The 20,089-nt window shown below is 34.6% G+C and overlaps 4 protein-coding genes across 5 annotated transcripts; all 4 read right to left on the bottom strand.

Moving 5' to 3' along the window:
- Nucleotides 1-205: 205 nt before the first annotated feature.
- LOC105195347 (putative odorant receptor 19b) lies at nt 206-4,861 on the bottom strand. The gene is made up of 5 exons (XM_011160722.3): nt 3,088-4,861; nt 2,900-2,999; nt 2,637-2,747; nt 2,222-2,377; nt 206-2,085 (listed from the first exon to the last, which is right to left on the bottom strand). The coding sequence occupies exons 1-5, from the start codon at nt 4,035-4,037 to the stop codon at nt 2,032-2,034; spliced, it is 1,371 nt and encodes a 456-aa protein (XP_011159024.2). The 5' UTR covers nt 4,038-4,861; the 3' UTR covers nt 206-2,031.
- A 1,501-nt stretch (nt 4,862-6,362) lies between these two features.
- Nucleotides 6,363-9,411, bottom strand: LOC105195345 (odorant receptor 22c-like). Its single transcript, XM_011160721.3, has 5 exons — nt 7,894-9,411; nt 7,437-7,536; nt 7,239-7,349; nt 6,684-6,842; nt 6,363-6,583 (listed from the first exon to the last, which is right to left on the bottom strand). The coding sequence occupies exons 1-5, from the start codon at nt 8,706-8,708 to the stop codon at nt 6,533-6,535; spliced, it is 1,236 nt and encodes a 411-aa protein (XP_011159023.1). The 5' UTR covers nt 8,709-9,411; the 3' UTR covers nt 6,363-6,532.
- Nucleotides 9,412-10,946: 1,535 nt separating this feature from the next.
- On the bottom strand, nt 10,947-17,805 carry LOC105195343. Its single transcript, XM_039449260.1, has 9 exons — nt 15,853-17,805; nt 15,428-15,527; nt 15,233-15,343; nt 14,688-14,945; nt 12,472-13,325; nt 12,007-12,106; nt 11,813-11,923; nt 11,262-11,420; nt 10,947-11,161 (listed from the first exon to the last, which is right to left on the bottom strand). The coding sequence occupies exons 1-9, from the start codon at nt 16,656-16,658 to the stop codon at nt 11,111-11,113; spliced, it is 2,550 nt and encodes an 849-aa protein (XP_039305194.1). The 5' UTR covers nt 16,659-17,805; the 3' UTR covers nt 10,947-11,110.
- Nucleotides 17,205-19,975, bottom strand: LOC105195342 (odorant receptor 82a-like). 2 transcript variants are annotated; one of them, XR_005574705.1, is made up of 5 exons: nt 18,896-19,975; nt 18,390-18,489; nt 18,177-18,287; nt 17,860-18,035; nt 17,205-17,661 (listed from the first exon to the last, which is right to left on the bottom strand). XR_005574705.1 is itself a non-coding variant. In XM_039448934.1 (5 exons), the coding sequence occupies exons 1-5, from the start codon at nt 19,717-19,719 to the stop codon at nt 17,605-17,607; spliced, it is 1,248 nt and encodes a 415-aa protein (XP_039304868.1). In that variant the 5' UTR covers nt 19,720-19,975; the 3' UTR covers nt 17,518-17,604. The 2 variants fall into 2 exon arrangements, 1 of the variants encoding a protein (XP_039304868.1); XM_039448934.1 differs by having other exon boundaries at nt 17,518-17,661; nt 17,860-18,015.
- Between the last annotated feature and the right edge of the window lie 114 nt (nt 19,976-20,089).

The raw sequence follows: 20,089 nt of genomic DNA, 5'->3' as shown, positions 1-20,089 counted from the left end.
TAGTTTTCTTACATTGTTTTGAATTAAGAAATATTTTTTTGAATGATTTATGCTAGATCAAATATGATTTAGTAAGTAAAAAATAAAATAAATATCTAGAAATATCTTTTCTTTTTCTGTAAAATATGTAAACATATTTTTTGATCGAATATGCTTACGTACGTAACAGAAGAACACATTTTGTGTACATACGGTATGAAAGATATTTTAATCAATAACATGTGTTATTTTATTAATACTTTTTCTATATACACACAATATCTATTATAGTAAAAATATATCTATCTGACAAATTTTAAGTAATGAAGATTATGATGCATGGAATGTAAATTCTATTATGTAACCATGCGAAGTAAATTTAAATACACTACTGGTGTTTTGAATACCTGAAAGTGAGTTAAAATTACAAAGAGTTACAATTACAAAAATAAGAAAGAAAGAAAAATGTACAGATAGATTAATAAACAAGTTCAGCAATTACCAAAATAATGACAATAATTATATGAAAAACTCACGACACCAAATATATTAATGCATAAATTGATAATTTTGCCAGCTGTAAGTTTAGGTGGATGATGAGACATCACCACGAGTAACACGAGATCGAGAGCTTTATTCCCGGATAAATCGTACCAATTGATTTCATAGACTGCAGAACCAATTTTGCTATACTGATAAAAATATAAAATATTATAAATAATAAGAAATATAATTAAATCAACATGTGGTTAACACATACAAATATGCAAAAATAAATTTTTTTTGGTCAAAATGGTTCTGGTAGCTTAATATTTTTCTGCGTGAGTTATATATTTACATACCCAATATACATTTTACAGTTTTATAAATCAACAATTTTAACTGTAGGATTCTACTACGTTTTGCAACCGATAAAATCGTTGGCGCGTGTTTTACAGAACTGTAAAATGTATATAAACATTCATGAAAAAAATATTAATCAAGATTATTTTGACCGAAATTTTGATCCATCAGCATGTTCTTCAGCATTATCTCACGATGATTTTGCTGTCGCACGATCCGCTAATCGTCTTCGACGTGTCGAATGCATTTTTCGAATGTGGCGGCTCGCATACCGAGGTAACAATACTTAATCGTATTAGTTAGACAGAAGCCAACTGAACCGATGAGCTTGATATTGTTGTAGATGTCCTTTTCGCGGAAAGCCCAGAAGGTATCAGGACAAAGAATAAAGCAGATAAGCATAAGAAGATTAATGTTACTAAGATGAGCTTCTCCTTCTGCAACCGTAGATTACGTACCACATACCGATGGGTTTCAGGATCAAGCGACACACTTGCATGGTGCACCGTATGTCGTGCTTATGGTGTACATTATATACCTTGAACATCTTTCCTGTAAGGGATTGATCACTCATGCTGTCGCTGGCAAAGTGTAACGACGACTGAAACACGCGGACGCTGCGCGACATTCCATTTCTCGCAACGCAAACGCGGGGAAATAGTGATTCCAATATCGCGTGCATGTTCGCTTCATGTACGACTAGGTGCTTAGCCTTGCGTACGATTGACTTTTTCCCCTCGGTTAATGCTTGTTCGCGGGTTTGTTCAGTGATGTGCAAATGCGAAGGGCTCGGAAGTTCATGACAAGTTCTAGTATAGTTTCACTCACACAAAGGGAGAGTGCGTAGCTTTGATACCTCTTTCAAGTGATGCATCTCTAGCAATTTTTTATATATTACCTGTGCATTACATATGATATAAAGATGTATTTTATGTATTGTTTTACAATATACTTGCAGCTTTCTAATCTTTTCCTGGTATGGTAAATTTTAATTTTTAAACACAATGTCTTTTTTATGTCACGGTTAATGAAATTGTTATAATAAGTTAATTTTGTTTAGTAAAATTTTATATATTTTAAGGCAGACTAAATGACATGTAACAAATGTGATATATGTTAATTTATTATCGATTTCTATATAATATTTCTTGAGAAAAAATATACCTATAACAAACTCGCTGCCAGGAACAGTTGAAAGAAGCATAAGCTTTATTGTGTAACTGTCCGAAGTAAATTTAAATACACTACGGATGATTTAAGTACCTAAAAACAAATGTAAGTTTTAGAAACATTAAATTAATAATAACAAAATTACAAAAAATGAATAGAGGGGGATTACAATGTAGAAAAATTGCTTACGGAATAACGGAATATAATAATGGTTATTTATGAGACTTACAGTGCTGAAAGTATTCAGGGATAAATCGCAGAACTTGCCAGCCGTAAGTTTAGGCGGATAGTGAGACATTGTGATAATCAGAATAAGATCAGCAGCTTTATGGCCAGGTAAATCGTACCAATTAATTTCATACGCCGCTGAACCGATTTTACCATACTAATAAAAATAATTGACTATAAGTATTACGTTCTTCGGTTCCTGCTTTCTGCCGATCGCATCGTATCAATCGTATCTTCGTCACAATTGAACGCAATACTCAAACGATCGGCAGGAGGCGGGGACTGTAGGACGTAACAATATAATCGCATCATGTTTGTTATTATTTAAAATAGATTGATACATTATTGATCTTTAGTCATTGCAGATTCATCTGTAAAAAAAATTTTTATTATCAGCAATACTGAAAAAAAAATACCTCTTCCATGAGGAGTTCGCCGATGTAACAGAATATTAGAATGTTGAACGTTAAAGATATCAATAAAATAAAATACGTGAGGATGGCCACGGCGTCGCTATTCGCCCATTCCTGAGAAAACAAGCGTACAATATTCACAAGTTATCAATGAAAGGGAAAGATCTTTACCGTTACAATTATTATAATTGTTAAAGTAGCACGACAAAATTTATTTGCAGAAAGTTATTACGTTATCATGACGTACACTATCGCAATTGTCTTACCATCATGCAATAATACTCGAGCAAGCATATAATCAAGGTGGCGGCCACAAGTTCCATTAAGCATATTTCACGTAAAATTTCCTCCACGTCGGCCGTAAATCTAGAAACGTGCCATGTATCTGTCCCAAATAAGTTTAGAAGTGCGACGTGTTAACTATCTCGGCACTTTTTCCCCGTTTTCTTCTCACCTCAGCACACGCACGTGATGCTTCGCTATCAAGCTTAGACGTTTCGCGACGGTGCCTTTAATCCTCTTTCCATCGACTAGATCGTCCAAAAGTGTCATCAATATCTGCACCTGTCCGCACGCGTGTGTCGCAAAACTCGCGGCCAAACTGCACGCCGCCGTCGTACAGCTATACTGTATCATAGCGGACAGACAGTGCATGAAAAAGATGGTCTCGTAAGCGGGACTTGCCTGAGGATCAACATAAAGATCGTATCCCGGATAAACCAAGGGCCTACTTGTGAAACTACCGTTCGTCTTCGTCCCAGATGATAATGGCATGATGGTGTGATATGACATACCGCCGGTGTAAAGGAAGATTACGCACAGCGTCGTTAGTCTGCGACCCACTAGAGAGTTTTTCAGCATCATTTTGCGATGATCCTGATACCGTACTACCCGCCAGTCGCTTTCAACGTGTTTGATACATCTTCCGATCGCCGAGACGCGCGCTCCGAGGAAGCAGTACTTGATCGCGGAAGTTAGACAGAAGCCGACCGGTCCGAAGAGCTTGACCTTGATATTGATATCTTTCTCGCGGAATAGAATGTACGGACCGGCGGGTACAAGCACGAAACATAGACCGGACAAGCACGCGAGGATCAGTATAAATGAAAGAAACTTCTCGCTTTGCGACGAGCGTTCATGAATCAGATGCCAGATACCGATTGGTTTCAGGATCCACCGGCACAGCTGCATAGCGTAGTGTACGTCTTGTTCGTAACGTACATTGTGTATCTTGTCTGGTTGGAATCGATCGTGCATGCTGTCGTTCGCATGGAGCAACACCGACTGAAATACGCATACGGCAGGGTCTCGACGTCCGTGTGGCGACGCAAGCGCGGGGAAATGATTCCGTGATCGCGTGCAGGTGCGTACCGTACATGTCATGTGCAAGTAAGGGGAAGACATGCGTACGCGAGGGACTGTCCCCCTTTCTCAGTCATCGCATGTTCGAGGATCATGTCGATGACAATACGTAACGAGTGGCACTGTCGAGTGCAATGCGTAACGATATAAAGTTTACGAGTTTCAACATAGTTGCGTGGATATACGTGTAATCGCTATTTCTATAGTGCGTAACGTCACATTGGAAGTATTACAATCAGCAGACAAGTACGCAGGATATAGCTACATGTACTTTGCGTAACACAGTATGTAACACAGCTTTATGTCATAATTATTCTAGTTAATTTGCAGTTTCAATCTCGTCAATATCATAAATTTTAACTCTATTTATTTATATACCAAGCTTACATTTACGTGAATCATTTATATAACAAGACTCACTAGCAAATATGCTAGAGTATATTTAATTTTTATTAAATATTTTAGCGCTAATGTTACTATAATACATCCCGTATCGATGATACCATTATATTAAATATAAAAAGTACAAAGTAAATTCAAGTAAGCCACGGACGCTTACACGATCTGAAATTTTTTCTTATCTATTCTTATAAATAATTGAAAATAATTCTATATGACTACATGAAAATAATTCCGTTGAAATTTATACTTACGTTGCAAAAATTGGCTAAAGATAAATCCATAAAATTTCCAGCTTTGAGGTTGTTCATCATTATTAATATCAGACCAAGCGCACACTTATTTGGTATATGATAGCAATCTTTCATATACGATTTCGTGCCGATTTGCATACACTGTTGAAAAGATTTTGATGATTTTTACAGAAATAATTTTTATTTCATATAACTCATTGTCAATTATTTACATTTGAAATATCTTACGCGTAAAGAACAATTTTATTGCAGCAAAATTGCTACACATTTAGTGCTAAAAATTTAGTTAGATACAAATCAGAAAGTAATTTTATGTAGGGGGCTATCAAAATAATTATGTAGGATGTCGAAGCACGACAATATTGCAGTAAACAGTTTTGACATTCTAGCAATCAAATTATACATTTGATACAATTTTTTAAATGGTTCAACATAATTGTTTTCATATCTGTAATTCAGCAAAATTGTTCTTTTCATGTGTAAAAAATTTGGATTTTATTTTAATAAAATCTAGTAGAATGAATTTAAGAAAAATAGGAAATTCTTTAGCTTAAAAAAATTAATTGTAAAATTGAAGAATAAAATTTACATTAATCTTTTTTCTTGTTACGCTAAGAACACTTGAAATATTTATAGTTACAGTTACAATTTAAGTATCTGTTCAGCAAAACAGTTCATCAATATAGCAAAGAATAAATATATTGTATATGAAAGATATGAGCGATGAACCAAACGTCATCGTTCATATAGTTTCACTATGTTCTGAAAGGAATAGTCCTAAAAAGCTTACATTAAAACATTATGAAGCTGAAACGTAACTGTATTATGTTATAACGTATTTAAAATGTTATTCGCAAATATGTTTTATACTGCCATCATATTAAATCTCAGAAAACATGTCGAGCATATCCATGACAATTCTCACGAGGCAAATTTTGTTTAAAAATTTCTCGATGCGAATAATAAAACTACAAGTAACGCGATTAAATAAAATGAAAACAGAAGTTAAATCATTTTGTATACAATAGATTTGTACGGTAATATATTAATATTTAGGAACATTTATGATAAAGTAATTGTAATGATTACTGGCGTAAAATCTCCGATACATTTTTTTGTACATAAAAATTTTTATGCGTAAGATTTTATATTGTCCATTATAAAGTGATGCTAGGATTCTAAATTTTTTTCGCAAATTGCAAATAATTTAATTTTTTTGGTACAATTGTCTTTATATATAAACCGCGGTTACACGCTTAATATAAAAAATAATTCATATGTTACCTCAGCATTTTGATGTGTTGTTTCACGATGTGTTGTTTCACAATGTTGCTACGTATCGTTTTACATTTGTTGTTCATCGAATGTTAAAGAACCATACAATAACACATGGGGGCTGATAACTCGGATGATGGTTTCGAACACAACCATAATAACGTGTGTGTACGGGGAGCAGACTCTCTTTCTCAGTCATTGAATATTTGAGGGTCATGTTGATGACGAGTAAAAGTGCGTGACGTTATGAATTCGCTTATTCTAACATACTTGCGTGGATATCCTCCTATTTCTATAGTACGTCACGTAAGGTGGAAAATTACAGTTAGTAGATAAATGCGTAGGATATAGCTATAGGCTTTGCAAACACACGCAATACGTGTGGTATGTAACATAACTTGATCTGTTGAAAATATAATTAATTAATCTGAAGTTTCAATCTTGTCATAAATATATAATAAATTTGCTTTTATTTCAAGTTTACATTTACGTGAATAATAATTTATATAACAAGAATCATTAGCCTATATTTAATTCTTCGTAAATATATGTTATAGCGATAATGTTACTATAATAGATCCCATAATGATGATATTACTGTATTAAAGTTCAAAAGAAAGTACGAAGTAAATTCAGATAAGCCATTGATGTTCTCATGACCTGAAATTTTTTTCATATTGTACCTGCTTCTTGAATAATGGAAAATAATTTTTGTTTAAGAATAAAGAAAAATAATAATTTTAACGATATTTTTACTCACAGCGCCAAAGGTGTCCAATGATAGACTAAAAAATTTTCCAGCTGTGAGTTTGAGCGTAGAATTGGATTTTGTCATCATCAACATCAAACCGAGCGCACCCTTATTTGGGTGAATGCGATACCACTCTATCATGTAAGCCTTCGTGCCGATTTCTACGCACTATTAGAAAAATGTTAACAATAGTCTTTACGGAAAACAATTCTTATAACGCATTTAACAAATCAGTCATTTATATTATAAAGTTTTTATCAAAGGATTTTTGTAAAAAATCAAGTTTAACAGAAAAATAACAAAGATTCTTAATTGGAAAAAATTAACTGTGAAATTGGCAAATTAAAATTTACATTAAATTTTGCACTTTGTAATCTTGCTGTACATTTTTATATAAAATGAAGTACGAGTTTAACATAAAAAAATAACAAAATTCTTTAGCTTGAAAAAATTAACTGTAAAATTTACTTTAATTTTTTTTTCTAATTTGTCATTTTGCTGAAATTTTTAAATTATTTATTAAATGACATTTATGTGTACAAACTGAAATTAGAATTTGAGTACCTGATCGGCAAGGAGATCGCCAATATAACAAAGGATAAATATATTGAACGTGAAGGATGTCATCAACAAACCATACATTATCGTTCCTATTGCTTCACTATTTTCCCATTCCTAAAATGTTAACATCAAAACATTATGACGTAAATGTAATTGTATTATTGTCAATGCATTTAAAGTATTCGTCGATATGTTTCGTACCGTAATCAAATAGAATCCTAAAAAACATACGTTGAGTGTACATCCGATTACATCCACGAGGCAAATCCCGTTTAAAAGTTCCTCGATACGAGCAATAAAACTACAAGTTACGTGATTATCATTACAACAAAAGCTAAGATTTTTTTACATATCATAATTTTCTGTAATAATATGTTAATCTCTCTCTCTCTCTCTCTCTCTCTCTTTTGACATTTTTTTATAATGTAATTTACAGTATTTACAATATTCATTAGTGCAAAATCTATTCTTAATTAAAAAATTTCAAGCATAAAATTTTGTATTGTTTATCATAAAGTGAAAATTGTTAGGTTTCTGATATTTCTTAAAATTTTTTAATTGCAAATGATTTCATTCTTCTATGAGCACAATCGTCTTTGTACGTAAGTCGCGATTAAAAGCCATCCATGATTAATATGGAAAGAAATCAACACATTACCTCAGTATTCTGACATGAAGTTTCACAATTTCACCGAGTCTTCCTTGATACGTATTATTCGCGAGCTTGCTTTCTTTTCCATCTGCAAGATCGTCCATCTTCAGCATGAGTATTTGGAATTGACCGCAAGTGTGCATGACAAATATCGCTGCCATACTATATACGCTGACAGTAAACGAATAAATCGCGTTACAACCAACGGCTTCCGTCAACAGCACAATTTCGAAATACGGCGTAGAACGTGGATCTAAGATTTCGCGGTAGACCGGGACGGCGAGCGATCTCACCGTCTCATTGTCGATGATCTCGGTTTTTCCCGCGAAGATTGGCGTAATCGTGGTGAAGAAAAGGCCAGCGCTGAACATGAAAATCGCGCTGACTGTAGAGAGCCACCTGCCGAACTTGGCAGTGGTCGACATTATTTCTCGGTTTTTTTTGCTATCCATCGCGATATAGTCCCAGTCTGCGCGAATATCCCGAATGCATTCGCTGATGCTCTTGCTCTTGGTAAGTAGGGCGAACTGCTTGCACACGCCCATCAAGATAAAACTGTCTGGACCGACCATAGCGATCTTGGCTTTGAGATCGATTTTTGCTAGGATAATACAAAGAGTGCATGGGATAAACATGAACAATAACAAGAAACAACTGGTCATTGCCAGAACTATCTGACCGATCTTTTCCATTGTAGTTTCGCAGAGTGAAAACGGCCACGCGCCGATCGACTTCATGAACAAGCGATTCACTTGAATGCTATAGTTGAAATCGGCCACAGGCTCGAGAGAGCTCGATTTTGGCTTTGAACGACCCAGCATGGTAATGACTAAATCGCGACGATGCACATAACTGACTGACTCTCAGTGAACTGTTTTCAGCCAGTTTGCGCATGTCCGTCTTCTCTCCTGTACGCCCATAAAACTGTTGCGTGAACGCAATTGATTCTTTCCTACCCTTTCTACTTGCTGATCGCTTCATTATTAGTGAGATGGTGGATTATAGTTCCTGAAACTTTATTGCGTGCTGTGTGCAAGGGGAAGCAGATAAGGAAGTGAATTTTATGGAGAAGAAGACTCTATTTACGATCGAGAAGGAAAACGTAATACATGGGGTAATGCACGTTTCCTGCTTCATACTTTCTGACACAGTAAATGGTCTTCCACGGATAATTCACCGTGGATATAGCTCTTTTGACCGAAAATAGGTACGTCTTGGAAAAGGTGGCGTACGAGTAAATGTGAAATATAAATTCTCTGTAAAATTTAATTAAAATACCTTCTGAAATTCTGTTATTGACTATTGTTTATTGGCTATTATTAAATTCATCGTATAATATAGAGGAAGTTTATAGAAAACATGCAGTTTCAATGTTAAGTAACCACCTTTGGAATGGCCAACACGTTCTCTGGATATAATAGAAAACTTGTGGGCAGATTTTGATAGAGGTGTTTATGCCAAATGAAGATAGTTCATTAGCATAAAGGAATTAAAAAAAATGTAAAAATTTTACAATTCATTTTCTAAGCGAATAATTTCATTTATACAAAAGTTTGAAGGGTCTACGAAATATTAAATATCGATTTTTTTTGGTAAATATTAACAGATTTTGATTACTTTAAATACTGTGCTATTAATTTGTTGCACCGATTTTTAAGAATTCTTTGGTTTTTACAAATAAAATGAATACTGTATTATGATTTTACCTATGTATGTCAATTTCTACACATATGTATAATATCTATGTATACGTGAAATTATATTTTTGTAATTTATAAAATAACAATTAACAAAAACTGTATCGAATCAGAGCATTTAGGCGTGTGAATTGTGAGGCGTAGTGGAGAGAGAGAGAAGGAAGACGGAAGAGAGAGATAGGTATAGGCAGAAGTAGGAAACACGCTCAGCGGAAAGGGAAAAGCGCGGGACGAGCGAGGCGAACGAAGGAATGAGAGAGAAGGAAATAGAAAAATAGAAGTAACGGCAGGACGGGAGCGTGGCGAGGGAAAGGAGTCGGGAACCGGAGAACTGGGAGTTAGAAGCTTTTGGACCAGTTAGGGCACAAGATCAAAAACGGGGAGGAGTTTCGGCTTTACTGTGTGCTTGATGAAAGCGTGATCGAGGATACGTCGAAACGACGCACAGAACCTTGGAAAGTACGCGTTGCTCCGGAGTTAGAAGCTTCGACGGAGTATGACGCACGTGCGGAGCACAGAGCAAAGCGGGTGAACGCGTGGAGTCCTGCGGCTCCGAATCCAGTCACGACACGGTATCGCAAGCACTGGATCACTTGGGCTGACGTACGTGGGGAATCGCCGTCTCCCTCTTTTTAAGGCGCTACGACATCGAACATCACGCTTAAGGTTGTACTCTCTCTCTCTCTCTCTCTCTCTCTCTCTCTCTCTCTCTCTCTCTCTCTCTCTCTTATCGCTACGCGTGCATACGATAAGTGTCGCTTGTCGTTGGTCTCGTTTGTGAGGCTGCGCCTATTGAATTTTTGTGAATGAGATCGTCTTTAAGTATATCGGAAATACATTCAGTTCACACGGATCATCCATGTACTCGTTCTTAGCCACCTGAGCCTTATTCACGTTACAGTATATAACCGCGGTTGCACGTTTAATATAAAAATTAATTCATGTTACCTCAGTATTTTGATGTGTTGTTTCGCAATGTCGCCACGTATTGTTTTACACTTGTTGTTCATCGAATGTTAAAGAAGGATAAAATGACACATGGGGGCTGATAACTCGGGTGATGTTTCGAAACACAGCCATAACAGCGTGTCTGTACAGGGAGCTGACTCTCTTTCTCAGTCATCGAATCTGAGTCATGTTGATGACGAGTAAAAGTGCATAACGCTGTGAATTCTAATATACTTGCGTGGATATCCTCCTATTTCTATAGTACGTCACGTAAGGTAAAAAATTGCAGTTAGTAGATAAATGCGTAGGATATAGCTATAAGTTTTTGCAAACACACGCAATACGCGTGGTATGTAACACAACTTGATCTGTTGAAAATATAATTAATTAATCTGAAGTTTTAATCTTGTCATATATGTATATGTAATAAATTTACTTTTATTTCAAGTTTACATTTACGTGAATGATAATTTATATAACAAGAATCATTAGCCTATATTTAATTTTTCGTAAATATATGTTTTAGCGCTAATGTTACTATAATAGATCCCATAATGATGCTATTACTGTATTAAAGTTTAAACGAAAGTTCGAAGTAAATTCAGATAACCCATTGATGTTTTCATGACCTGAAATTTTTTTTATATTGTTATTGCTTCTTGAATAATGGAAAATAATTTTTGTTTAAGAATAAACAAAAATAATAATTTTAACGATATTTCTACTCACAGCGCCAAAGGTGTCCAAAGATAGATTAAAAAATTTTCCAGCTGTGAGTTTGAGCGTAGAATTGGATTTTGTCATCATCAATATCAAACCGAGCGCACCCTTATTTGGGTGAATACGGTACCACTCTATCATGTAAGCCTTTGTGCCGATTTCTACGCACTATTAGAAAAATGTTAACAATGGTCTTTACAGAAAACAATTCTTATAACGCATTTAACAAATGTCATTTATATTATAAAGTTTTTATCAAAGGATTTTTGTAAAAAATCAAGTTTAACAGAAAAATAACAAAGTTTCTCAATTGGAAAATATTAACTGTGAAATTAAGAAATTAAAATTTACATTAAATTTTGCACTTTGTAATCTTGCTGAACATTTTTATATAAAATGAAGTACGAGTTTAACATAAAAATAACAAAATACTTTAACTTGAAAAAATTAACTGTAAAATTTAGTTTAATTGTTCTTTCTAATCTGTCATTTTGTTGAAATTTTTTAATTATTTATTAAATGATATTTATGTGTAAAAGCTGAAATTAGAATTCGAGTACCTGATCGGCAAGGAGATCGCCAATATAACAAAGGATAAATATATTGAACGTGAAGGATGTCATCAACAAACCATACATTATTGTTCCTATTGCTTCACTATTTTCCCATTCCTAAAAAGTTAACATCAAAACATCATGAAACGTAATTGTATTATTGTCAATGCATTTAAAGTATTCGTCGATATGTTTCGTACCGTAATCAAATAGAATCCTAAAAAACATACGTTGAGTGTACATCCGATTACATCCACGAGGCAAATCCCGTTTAAAAGCTCCTCGGTACGAGCAATAAAACTACAAGTTAAGTGATAATAATTAAAACAAAAGCCAAGATTTTTGTACAAATCATAAATTTCTGTAATAATATCTCTCTCTGTCTCTCTCTGTCTGTCTCTCTCTCTTTTTTCTCTTTCTCGACATTTTTTTATAATGTAATTTACAATATTTACAATATTTATTAGTGCAAAATCTATTTTTAATTAAAAAATTTCAAGCATAAAATTTTATATCATTAGGTGAAAATTATGTTAGGTTTCTGATATTTCTTAACACTTTTTAATTGCAAATGATTTCATTCTCTTATGAGCACAATCGTCTTTGTACGTAAGTCGCGATTAAAAACCATTTATGATTAATATGGAAAAAAATCAACACGTTACCTCAGTATTTTGACATGAAGTTTCACAATTTCACCGAGTCTTCCTTGATACGTATTATTCGCGAGCTTGCTTTCTTTTCCATCTGCAAGATCGTCCATCTTCAGCATGAGTATTTGGAACTGACCGCAAGTGTGCATGACAAATATCGCTGCCATACTATATACGCTGACAGTGAATGAATAAATCGCGTTACAACCAACGGCTTCCATCAACAGCACAATTTCGAAGTACGGCGTAGAACGCGGATCTAAGATTTTGCGGTAAACCGGGACGGCGAGCGATCTCACCGTCTCATTGTCGATGATCTCCGTCCTTCCCGCGAAGATTGGCATAATCGTGGTGAAGAAAAGGCCAGCGCTGAACATGAAAATCGCGCTGATTGTGGAGAGCCATCTGCCGAACTTGGCAGTGGTCGACATTATTTCTCGGTTTTTTTCGCTATCCATCGCGATATGGTCCCAGTCTGCGCGGATATCCCGAATGCATTCGCTGATGCTCTTGCTCTTGGTAAGTAGAACGAACTGCTTGCACACGCCCATCAAAATAAAACTGTCTGGACCGACCATAGTGATCTTAGCTTTGAGATCGATTTTTGCTAGGATAATACAAAGAGTGCATGGGATAAACATGAACAATAACAAGAAACAACTGGTCATTGCCAGAACTATCTGACCGATTTTTTCTTTTGTAGTTTCGCAGAGTGAAAACGGCCATGCGCCGATCGACTTCATGAACAAGCGATTCACTTTAATGCTATAGTTGAAGTCGGCCACAGGCTCGAGAGAGCTCGACTTCGGCTTTGAACGACCCAGCATGGTAATGACTAAATCGCGACGATGCACACAACTGACTGACTCTCAGTGAACTGTTTTCAGCCAGTTCGCGCATGTCCGTCTTCCCACGCCCATAAAACTTTGGTGCGTGAGCGCAATTGATTCCGTCCTACCCTTTCTATCTGCTGGTCGCTTCATTATTCGTGAGATGGTGGATTATAGTTCCTGAAACTTTATTGCGTGCTGTGTGGAAAGGGAAGCAGATAAGGAAGTGAATTTTATGGGGAAAAAGACTCTATTCACGATCAAGGCGGAAAACGTAATACACGGGGTAATGCACGTTTCCTGCTTCATATTTTCTGACACAGTAGATGGTCATCTACGGATAGTTCACCATGGATATAGCTCTTTTGACAGATAATAGGTACGTCTTTAAAAAGGTGGCGTATGAGTAAATGTGAAATATAAATTCTCTGTAAAATTTAATTAAAATACTTTCTGAAATTCTGTTATTGATTAATGTTTATTGGCTATTATTAAATTCAACATATAATATAGAGGAAATTTATAGAAAAAATGTAGTGTCAATGTTGAACCATCTTTGGAATGGGCAACACGTTCTCTGGATATAATAGAAAACTTGTGGGCTGTTTTTGATAGAGCTATTTGTGCCAAATGAAGATAATTTAATAGCATAAAGGATTAAAAAAAAAATGTAAAAACTTTACAATTCACTTCCTAAGCGAATAATTTTAATTTTGTAAAAGTTTGAAAGTTCTATGAAATATTAAATATCGATTTTTCTTGATAAATATCAACAGATTTTTTTTACTTAAAATACTGTGCTATTAATTTGTTGCGCCGATTTTTAAGAATTCTTTGGTTTTTACAAATAAAATGAATACTGTATTATGATTTTCGTACATATGTTGTGGAAATTGACATACCTATGTATGTTAATTTCTACAACATGTGTATAATACTTATGTATACGTGAAATTATATTTTTGTAATTTATAAAATAACAATTAATAAAAATATTAGGTGTGCTATTTTTTTGTCGCGAACTGTACTTACGCGGATATACACATTCCATTTCTATACTGCGTAACGCAAGGTTGGAAGTATTACAGTCAGTAGATAGATGCGTAGGATATAGGCTGTGCACAACACACGCATGATAACATAAATTTATACGTTGAGAATATAATTAATTAATCTGGAATTTTAATCTTATCATATATGTAGTAAATTTAATTTAATTGTAAGTTTACATTTACTTCAATAATAATTTATATAACTAGAATCATTGACGTATAACTAATTTTTATTAAATATATATTTTAGCACTAACGTTACTATAATACATCTCCGTAATGATGCTATTATTGTATTAAACATAAAAAGTACGAAGTAAATTTAGATAAGCCAGAGATGCTTTCATGACCTGAAACTTTTTTCATTGCATCTATTACTTGAATAATGGAAAATAATTTTTGTATATGGATGAACAAGAATAATAATTCTAACGATATTTTTACTCACACTGCAAAAGCTGGCCAAAGATAAACTCATAAATTTTCCAGCTGTGAGTTTGATCGTAGCATTGGACATTGTCATGATCAATATCAAACCGAGTGCACCTTTATTTGGAATACGATACCAGTTTATCATATAGGACTTTATGCCGATTTCTATACACTGTCAGAAAAATGTTAACAATGGTCTTTACAGAAAACAATTCTTATAAAGCATTTAACAAATCAGTCATTTATACTATAAAGGATTTTTGTAAAAAATCAAGTTGTAAAGGTTTAAAACACAAAAGTAACAAATTCTTTAGCTTGAAAAAATTGCAAATCGTAAAAATTGCAAAAACTAAATTTACATTAATTTTTCTTTCTAATCTGTCATTTTGCTGAAAAGTTTGTAAATATTTAATGATATTTGCAATACATATGCAAAAGCTGAAATTAGAATTTGAGTACCTGTTCGGCAAGAAGTTCGCCAATATAGCAAAGGATAAATATATTGAATGTGAAAGATATGACGAACGAAAGGTACGTCATTGTTCCTAGTGTTTCACGATTTTCCCATTCCTAAAAGGCTAACATCAAAATGTCATGAAATGTAATTTGTATTATTGTCAATGCATTTAAAATATTCGCTGATATATTTCGTACCGTCATCATATTGAATCCTACAAAACATATGTTGAGTGTACATCCGATTACGTCCACGAGACAAATCTCGTTTAAAAGCTTCTCGGTACGAGCGATAAAACTACAAGTTACGTGATTATAATTAAAACAAAAGCTAAGATTTTTTCTGTATTATAGATTTATATAATAATATATTAATCTCTCTCTCTCTCTTTTGATATTTTTTTGATAATATAGTTTACAGTATTTACAATATTGACTAATGTAAAATCTGCTTTTGATTTAAAAATTTTGAATAATTTATTGTAAAATGAAAGTTATGTTAGGTTTCTGATGTTTTTTAACATTTTTAAATTGCAAATTTATTCTCTCATAAGCACAATCGTCTTTATACGTAAAGCGATTAAAAGCCATCCATGATTAATGTTAAAAAATCAACATGTTACCTCAATATTCTGATGTGATGTTCCACAATGTCACCGAGTCTTCCTTCATGCCTACTCGCGCTCTTTTTTTCTTTTTCACTTGCAAGATCCTCCATCTTTGACATAACTATTTGGAATTGGCCGCAGGCGTGCATGACCAATACCGCTGCCAGACTACACACGCCAATGGTAATCGTGTAAATGACATAACCAGCAAGAGCTTGCGTGAACTGCGCGATTTCGAAGAACGGCGTAGCGCGCGGATCAAAGAGGCCGCGGTAGATCGGGAAGGAGAGCGACCTCACCGTCTCGTTATTGATGACCTGTGTCCTTCTCGCGCAGATCGGCATAATCGTGGTAAAAAATATGCCGGCGGAGTACATAAAAATCGCGCTGACACAGGAGAGCCACCTGCCAAACTTGGCAGTGGTCATCATTATTTCTCGGTGGCCCAACGCGACGTGGTCCCAGTCCGCGCGGATATCTCGAATGCACTTGCTGATGTTCTCGCTGCGGGTAATGAGGATGTACTGTTTCACCGCGGCCATTAAAATAAAACTGTTTGGACCGATCGTCTTGATCTTAGTGTCGAGATCGGTGTCCACTAGGATACTACAAAGAGTGCACGGGATAAGCAGGAAACATATCAAGAAAGCACTGCCTATTGTTAGAACTATGCAAATGATCTTCTCCATTGTAGTCTCACAGAGTGTTAACGGCCACGCGCCAATTGGCTTCAGGAACCAGCGATTCAGCTGAATGCTGTAGTTCCAATCGCCCGTCACAGGCTCGAGAGAGCTCGACTTCAACTTCGAATGATCGAGCATGGTAATGACTGAAGCGCGACTATGCGCGCAACTGGCTGACTGTCAGTGAATTGATTTCCGCCAGTTTGCGCATGTGCGTCTTCCGTGAGCCTATAAACCTTGGTGCGTGAACGCAATTGATTCCTTCCTACCCTTTCTATCTACTGGCTGTTTCATTATTAGTGAGATGATCGATTGTAGTTTCTGAAACTTTATTGCGTGCTGCGTGCAAGTCCTTTTGAGGGGATACAGACAAGGATGTAAATTGTACGAGCAAGAAAGTTTCTAATTCTATTGTTCACGATCAAGGGGGAATACGTAATATACTGCAAACATGTTTCCTACTTCATTTTCTCGACGTTGACAGTTGATCATTCCTTACGTATATTTCACTTCGTATATAGTAGTATCTTGATGATAAATCAGTGATCTTTAAAAACGGTGAGAGTGCAAGATAAATGTGTAATTTAATTTTTCTCTGAAAGATTGATCAATATATTTTTTGAAATCGTGTTATTGACTATCATTATAACATATAGCTGATATAGTGAAAAAATATAGCTTTAGTATAGAATAACCTGATTTATTTCAACAAATGTAATACTTCTACATGTACAAAACGAATATAAATATATAATGTAATTGTTTGGATCATATTTACGTATATTATCAATACTTTCAGAATTTGTAAGATTTGTGTATTTATGTATACATATGTAAACGTTATATTTTTGATCTTATAAAATTCTATAATTAAAATCTATATTAGTATATTTAATTAAATGTGTATAAAATGTGTATAAAATATAATAATTAAAAATATTATATTTTAAATTTATCATTTCTGGCCCGAATAGTGGGTATTCATTTTACGTAAACAAATATTACATAAAGTTTTTATTAAGTATCTATTATAAAACTGCTTATTTTACACGTTATCTTTTTCATGCCAAAGTTGTATAATTATTTATAAAACCAGTATAGTCCGAAGCATATTTAAATACGCTAACGCAGATTTTATTACCTGAAGCAGTTAGAAATTACTTATCTTTGTTCTAAGTTACCTCTCTATTACTCGTGAAAAAAATTATGTCTTAAAATGCATAATTGTGTTACACGAATGTTATAAATATGATAAAATTTCAATGCAAACGTTTTTTATATAAAATAACGTGTTGTTTTATATGCGTAAACTGTGACTAATACATTTTTTTGTACTCACGTCACCGAAAGTGGCAAATGAAAGCTGGACAATCTTTCCCGCAGTTATCTTGAGGACAGTATTGGATCTTAAGATTATCAAAATAATCCCCTGAGCGGATTTCCCAGGCAAGAGATGCCAGTTTGTCATATAGGCAGATTTACCAATCTGTTCGCCCTAAAGGCCGTTTCGTATACCTGTTATAATTTGATTGAAGGTACCAGCGATATTGCATTTTAAGGAATGTCAATAATAAATCTCATTTTCACAAGTATAAACTCTGTAATCGCGTATACCATTTTTCAATGGAACGTATAATTTATTATTTTTAATTTTACCTGTTCAGAAAGTATTTCCCCGATGTAACAAAATATAAAAATATTAAAAGTGATTGAACATAATACCATCCCATGCGATAAGATACTTCGTTTGTCGCCTGAAAAATAATCCTAAAAACGATATTAAGACTGACGTATATAGTCGTAAATGATAAAAATGCAAATCGTAAAACGAAAAGTAGATATGTGTATATTTCGAAAGAATTTTCATACCATCATACAGTAGTATCCTAAGCAACATATATGCATTGTACATCCCAATAATTCCACAAGACAAATTATATTCATAATTTTTTCTATTCGAGATACAAAACTGTAAATATAGCATGTACTCACGATTAATTATTTTGCAATAATTTTGATTAACCATGTAACATTTATTATGTGATATTTGCATTTGAAAATGAAATATTATGAATTAAGCATGTAAAAAGTTTGACATTGGTTGTTAATTATGCTATTATTGAATTGAATTGGATTAGATCTTATCATCTGATGGTGGTACAAATTAAAAAATATCAAGTGCACATAATATTAAAAATATTCATTCATGAAATTCGGTGTATTTTTAAATTACATTAAATTTAATGTAATCTACAGCAATAAATTTACATTAAATGCTTTTAATATACTTGCTTGAAATTTGCTTTCGTTATATTACATTAAATTCTGCTGCCGATTTTTAACAATGCAGTAAAGAACATAAAATGATAGCTCACCTTATGATTCTCAAATGATGATTTACAATGATTGCGTATTTTTGCCTCATAGAAGTTCCTTCTTCATTTCTATTGTCAATAAAATTTTCTAGCCAAGATATCATGATTTTTATTTGGCCGCATGCGTGCATCACGAAAACTGCTGCCAAGCTACATGTGGCAACTGTAACGCTGTTCACGATGAAGGACGAGAGGAATTGCATAAAGAATACGCACTCGTACGCTGGACTGTAGTATGCGTTCAGGATCTTGTGGTAGAACGGATAGGGTAAAGTACGAACTGTTACACTGCCATTCTCCATTTGTAAAGCAGTCTTTAGAGTTCCTTGGACGATATTGTATGAGAACACGCCGCAGTGCATGAACACGGCACAGAAACCGGCGAAAAAACGGCCTAGCCGGGCAGTTTTCAGCATCACTTTCCGATCCTCCAAACCTTTGATGATCCGCCAGTCTACCTTTACGTGCTCCACACAATCACGTATGTCGTCAATGTGTATCAGGAGGCAGGAATAATTTACTATCGCTATAGCCCAGAAGGTGAATGGGCCGAAGTTCTGCAGTTTGTCCGCATAAGGCAGCTGCTTATCCAAAAACATACTTAAACCGTTCGGTACCATGACGGCGATTATCAGGAAGTAGCACATAAATCTTGCGAAATCGGAATGGATCTTCTCGACGATTGAGATGTCGGCGGGACGTGGCCATGCATTAATTGCTTTGAGAATCCAACGTATTATCTGGATGCTATATTCATTGTATTTGTATTCGATCAAATGCTTGGGCACGGAGACGCTAGGATTATTCGTGAGTTCATTCTCCATGATTTTCTGACGAAGGTGACTAACTTACTGAAGTTGTCTCTTCGCTGCGTTGTGCCACTACACGCAGTAGTAACGGTCGGCGCGTGCGCGTACATTGGACGGCGCATGATACGATACACATGATTCTTACAATGTATTGTCACACATTAATGCGATGATGTGCAGCTGTCGCAGCAACAGGTAGAAGTAGCGCATAAATCGATATTTGAGTCTGAAGTTTCATCTACTGGATGTTATAGTAGAACGCGCAGTTATATCGTAGATTACGTCTGCAATTTGTCTCAGTGAACAGAATCAAATTTATTTTATTAACAAGATTAATCATATTGCTATCACAATATGTATAGCAAAATTTAAATGGATAAAATGA

The sequence above is a fragment of the Solenopsis invicta genome, chromosome 5 (assembly GCF_016802725.1).
Source record: "Solenopsis invicta isolate M01_SB chromosome 5, UNIL_Sinv_3.0, whole genome shotgun sequence".
NCBI lineage: Eukaryota > Metazoa > Arthropoda > Insecta > Hymenoptera > Formicidae > Solenopsis > Solenopsis invicta.
The sequence above is the reverse complement of the archived record's forward strand: the minus strand, read 5'-3'. Positions and strand labels throughout refer to the sequence as shown.

Bases quoted from the DNA above. Each gene is read 5' to 3' on its own strand.
- LOC105195347 (XM_011160722.3), bottom strand. From the start codon at position 4,037: ATGTCTTCCCCTTACTTGCACATGACATGTACGGTACGCACCTGCACG. The intron at 3,000-3,087 runs GTGAGAAGAAAA...GCACGTTTCTAG, and splicing joins CATCACGTGCGTGTGCTGAG to ATTTACGGCCGACGTGGAGG. The intron at 2,378-2,636 runs GTATTTTTTTTT...TATTTTTATTAG, and splicing joins GCGAACTCCTCATGGAAGAG to TATGGTAAAATCGGTTCAGC.
- LOC105195345 (XM_011160721.3), bottom strand. From the start codon at position 8,708: ATGCTGGGTCGTTCAAAGCCAAAATCGAGCTCTCTCGAGCCTGTGGCC. The intron at 7,350-7,436 runs GTACGAAACATA...TTAACATTTTAG, and splicing joins TAGGATTCTATTTGATTACG to GAATGGGAAAATAGTGAAGC. The intron at 6,843-7,238 runs GTACTCAAATTC...TTTTTCTAATAG, and splicing joins GCGATCTCCTTGCCGATCAG to TGCGTAGAAATCGGCACGAA.
- LOC105195343 (XM_039449260.1), bottom strand. From the start codon at position 16,658: ATGCTCGATCATTCGAAGTTGAAGTCGAGCTCTCTCGAGCCTGTGACG. The intron at 15,528-15,852 runs GTAACATGTTGA...CGTAACTTGTAG, and splicing joins CATCACATCAGAATATTGAG to TTTTATCGCTCGTACCGAGA. The intron at 15,344-15,427 runs GTACGAAATATA...TTAGCCTTTTAG, and splicing joins TAGGATTCAATATGATGACG to GAATGGGAAAATCGTGAAAC.
- LOC105195342 (XM_039448934.1), bottom strand. From the start codon at position 19,719: ATGGAGAATGAACTCACGAATAATCCTAGCGTCTCCGTGCCCAAGCAT. The intron at 18,288-18,389 runs GTATGAAAATTC...TATCGTTTTTAG, and splicing joins TAGGATACTACTGTATGATG to GATTATTTTTCAGGCGACAA. The intron at 18,016-18,176 runs GTAAAATTAAAA...AACGGCCTTTAG, and splicing joins GGGAAATACTTTCTGAACAG to GGCGAACAGATTGGTAAATC.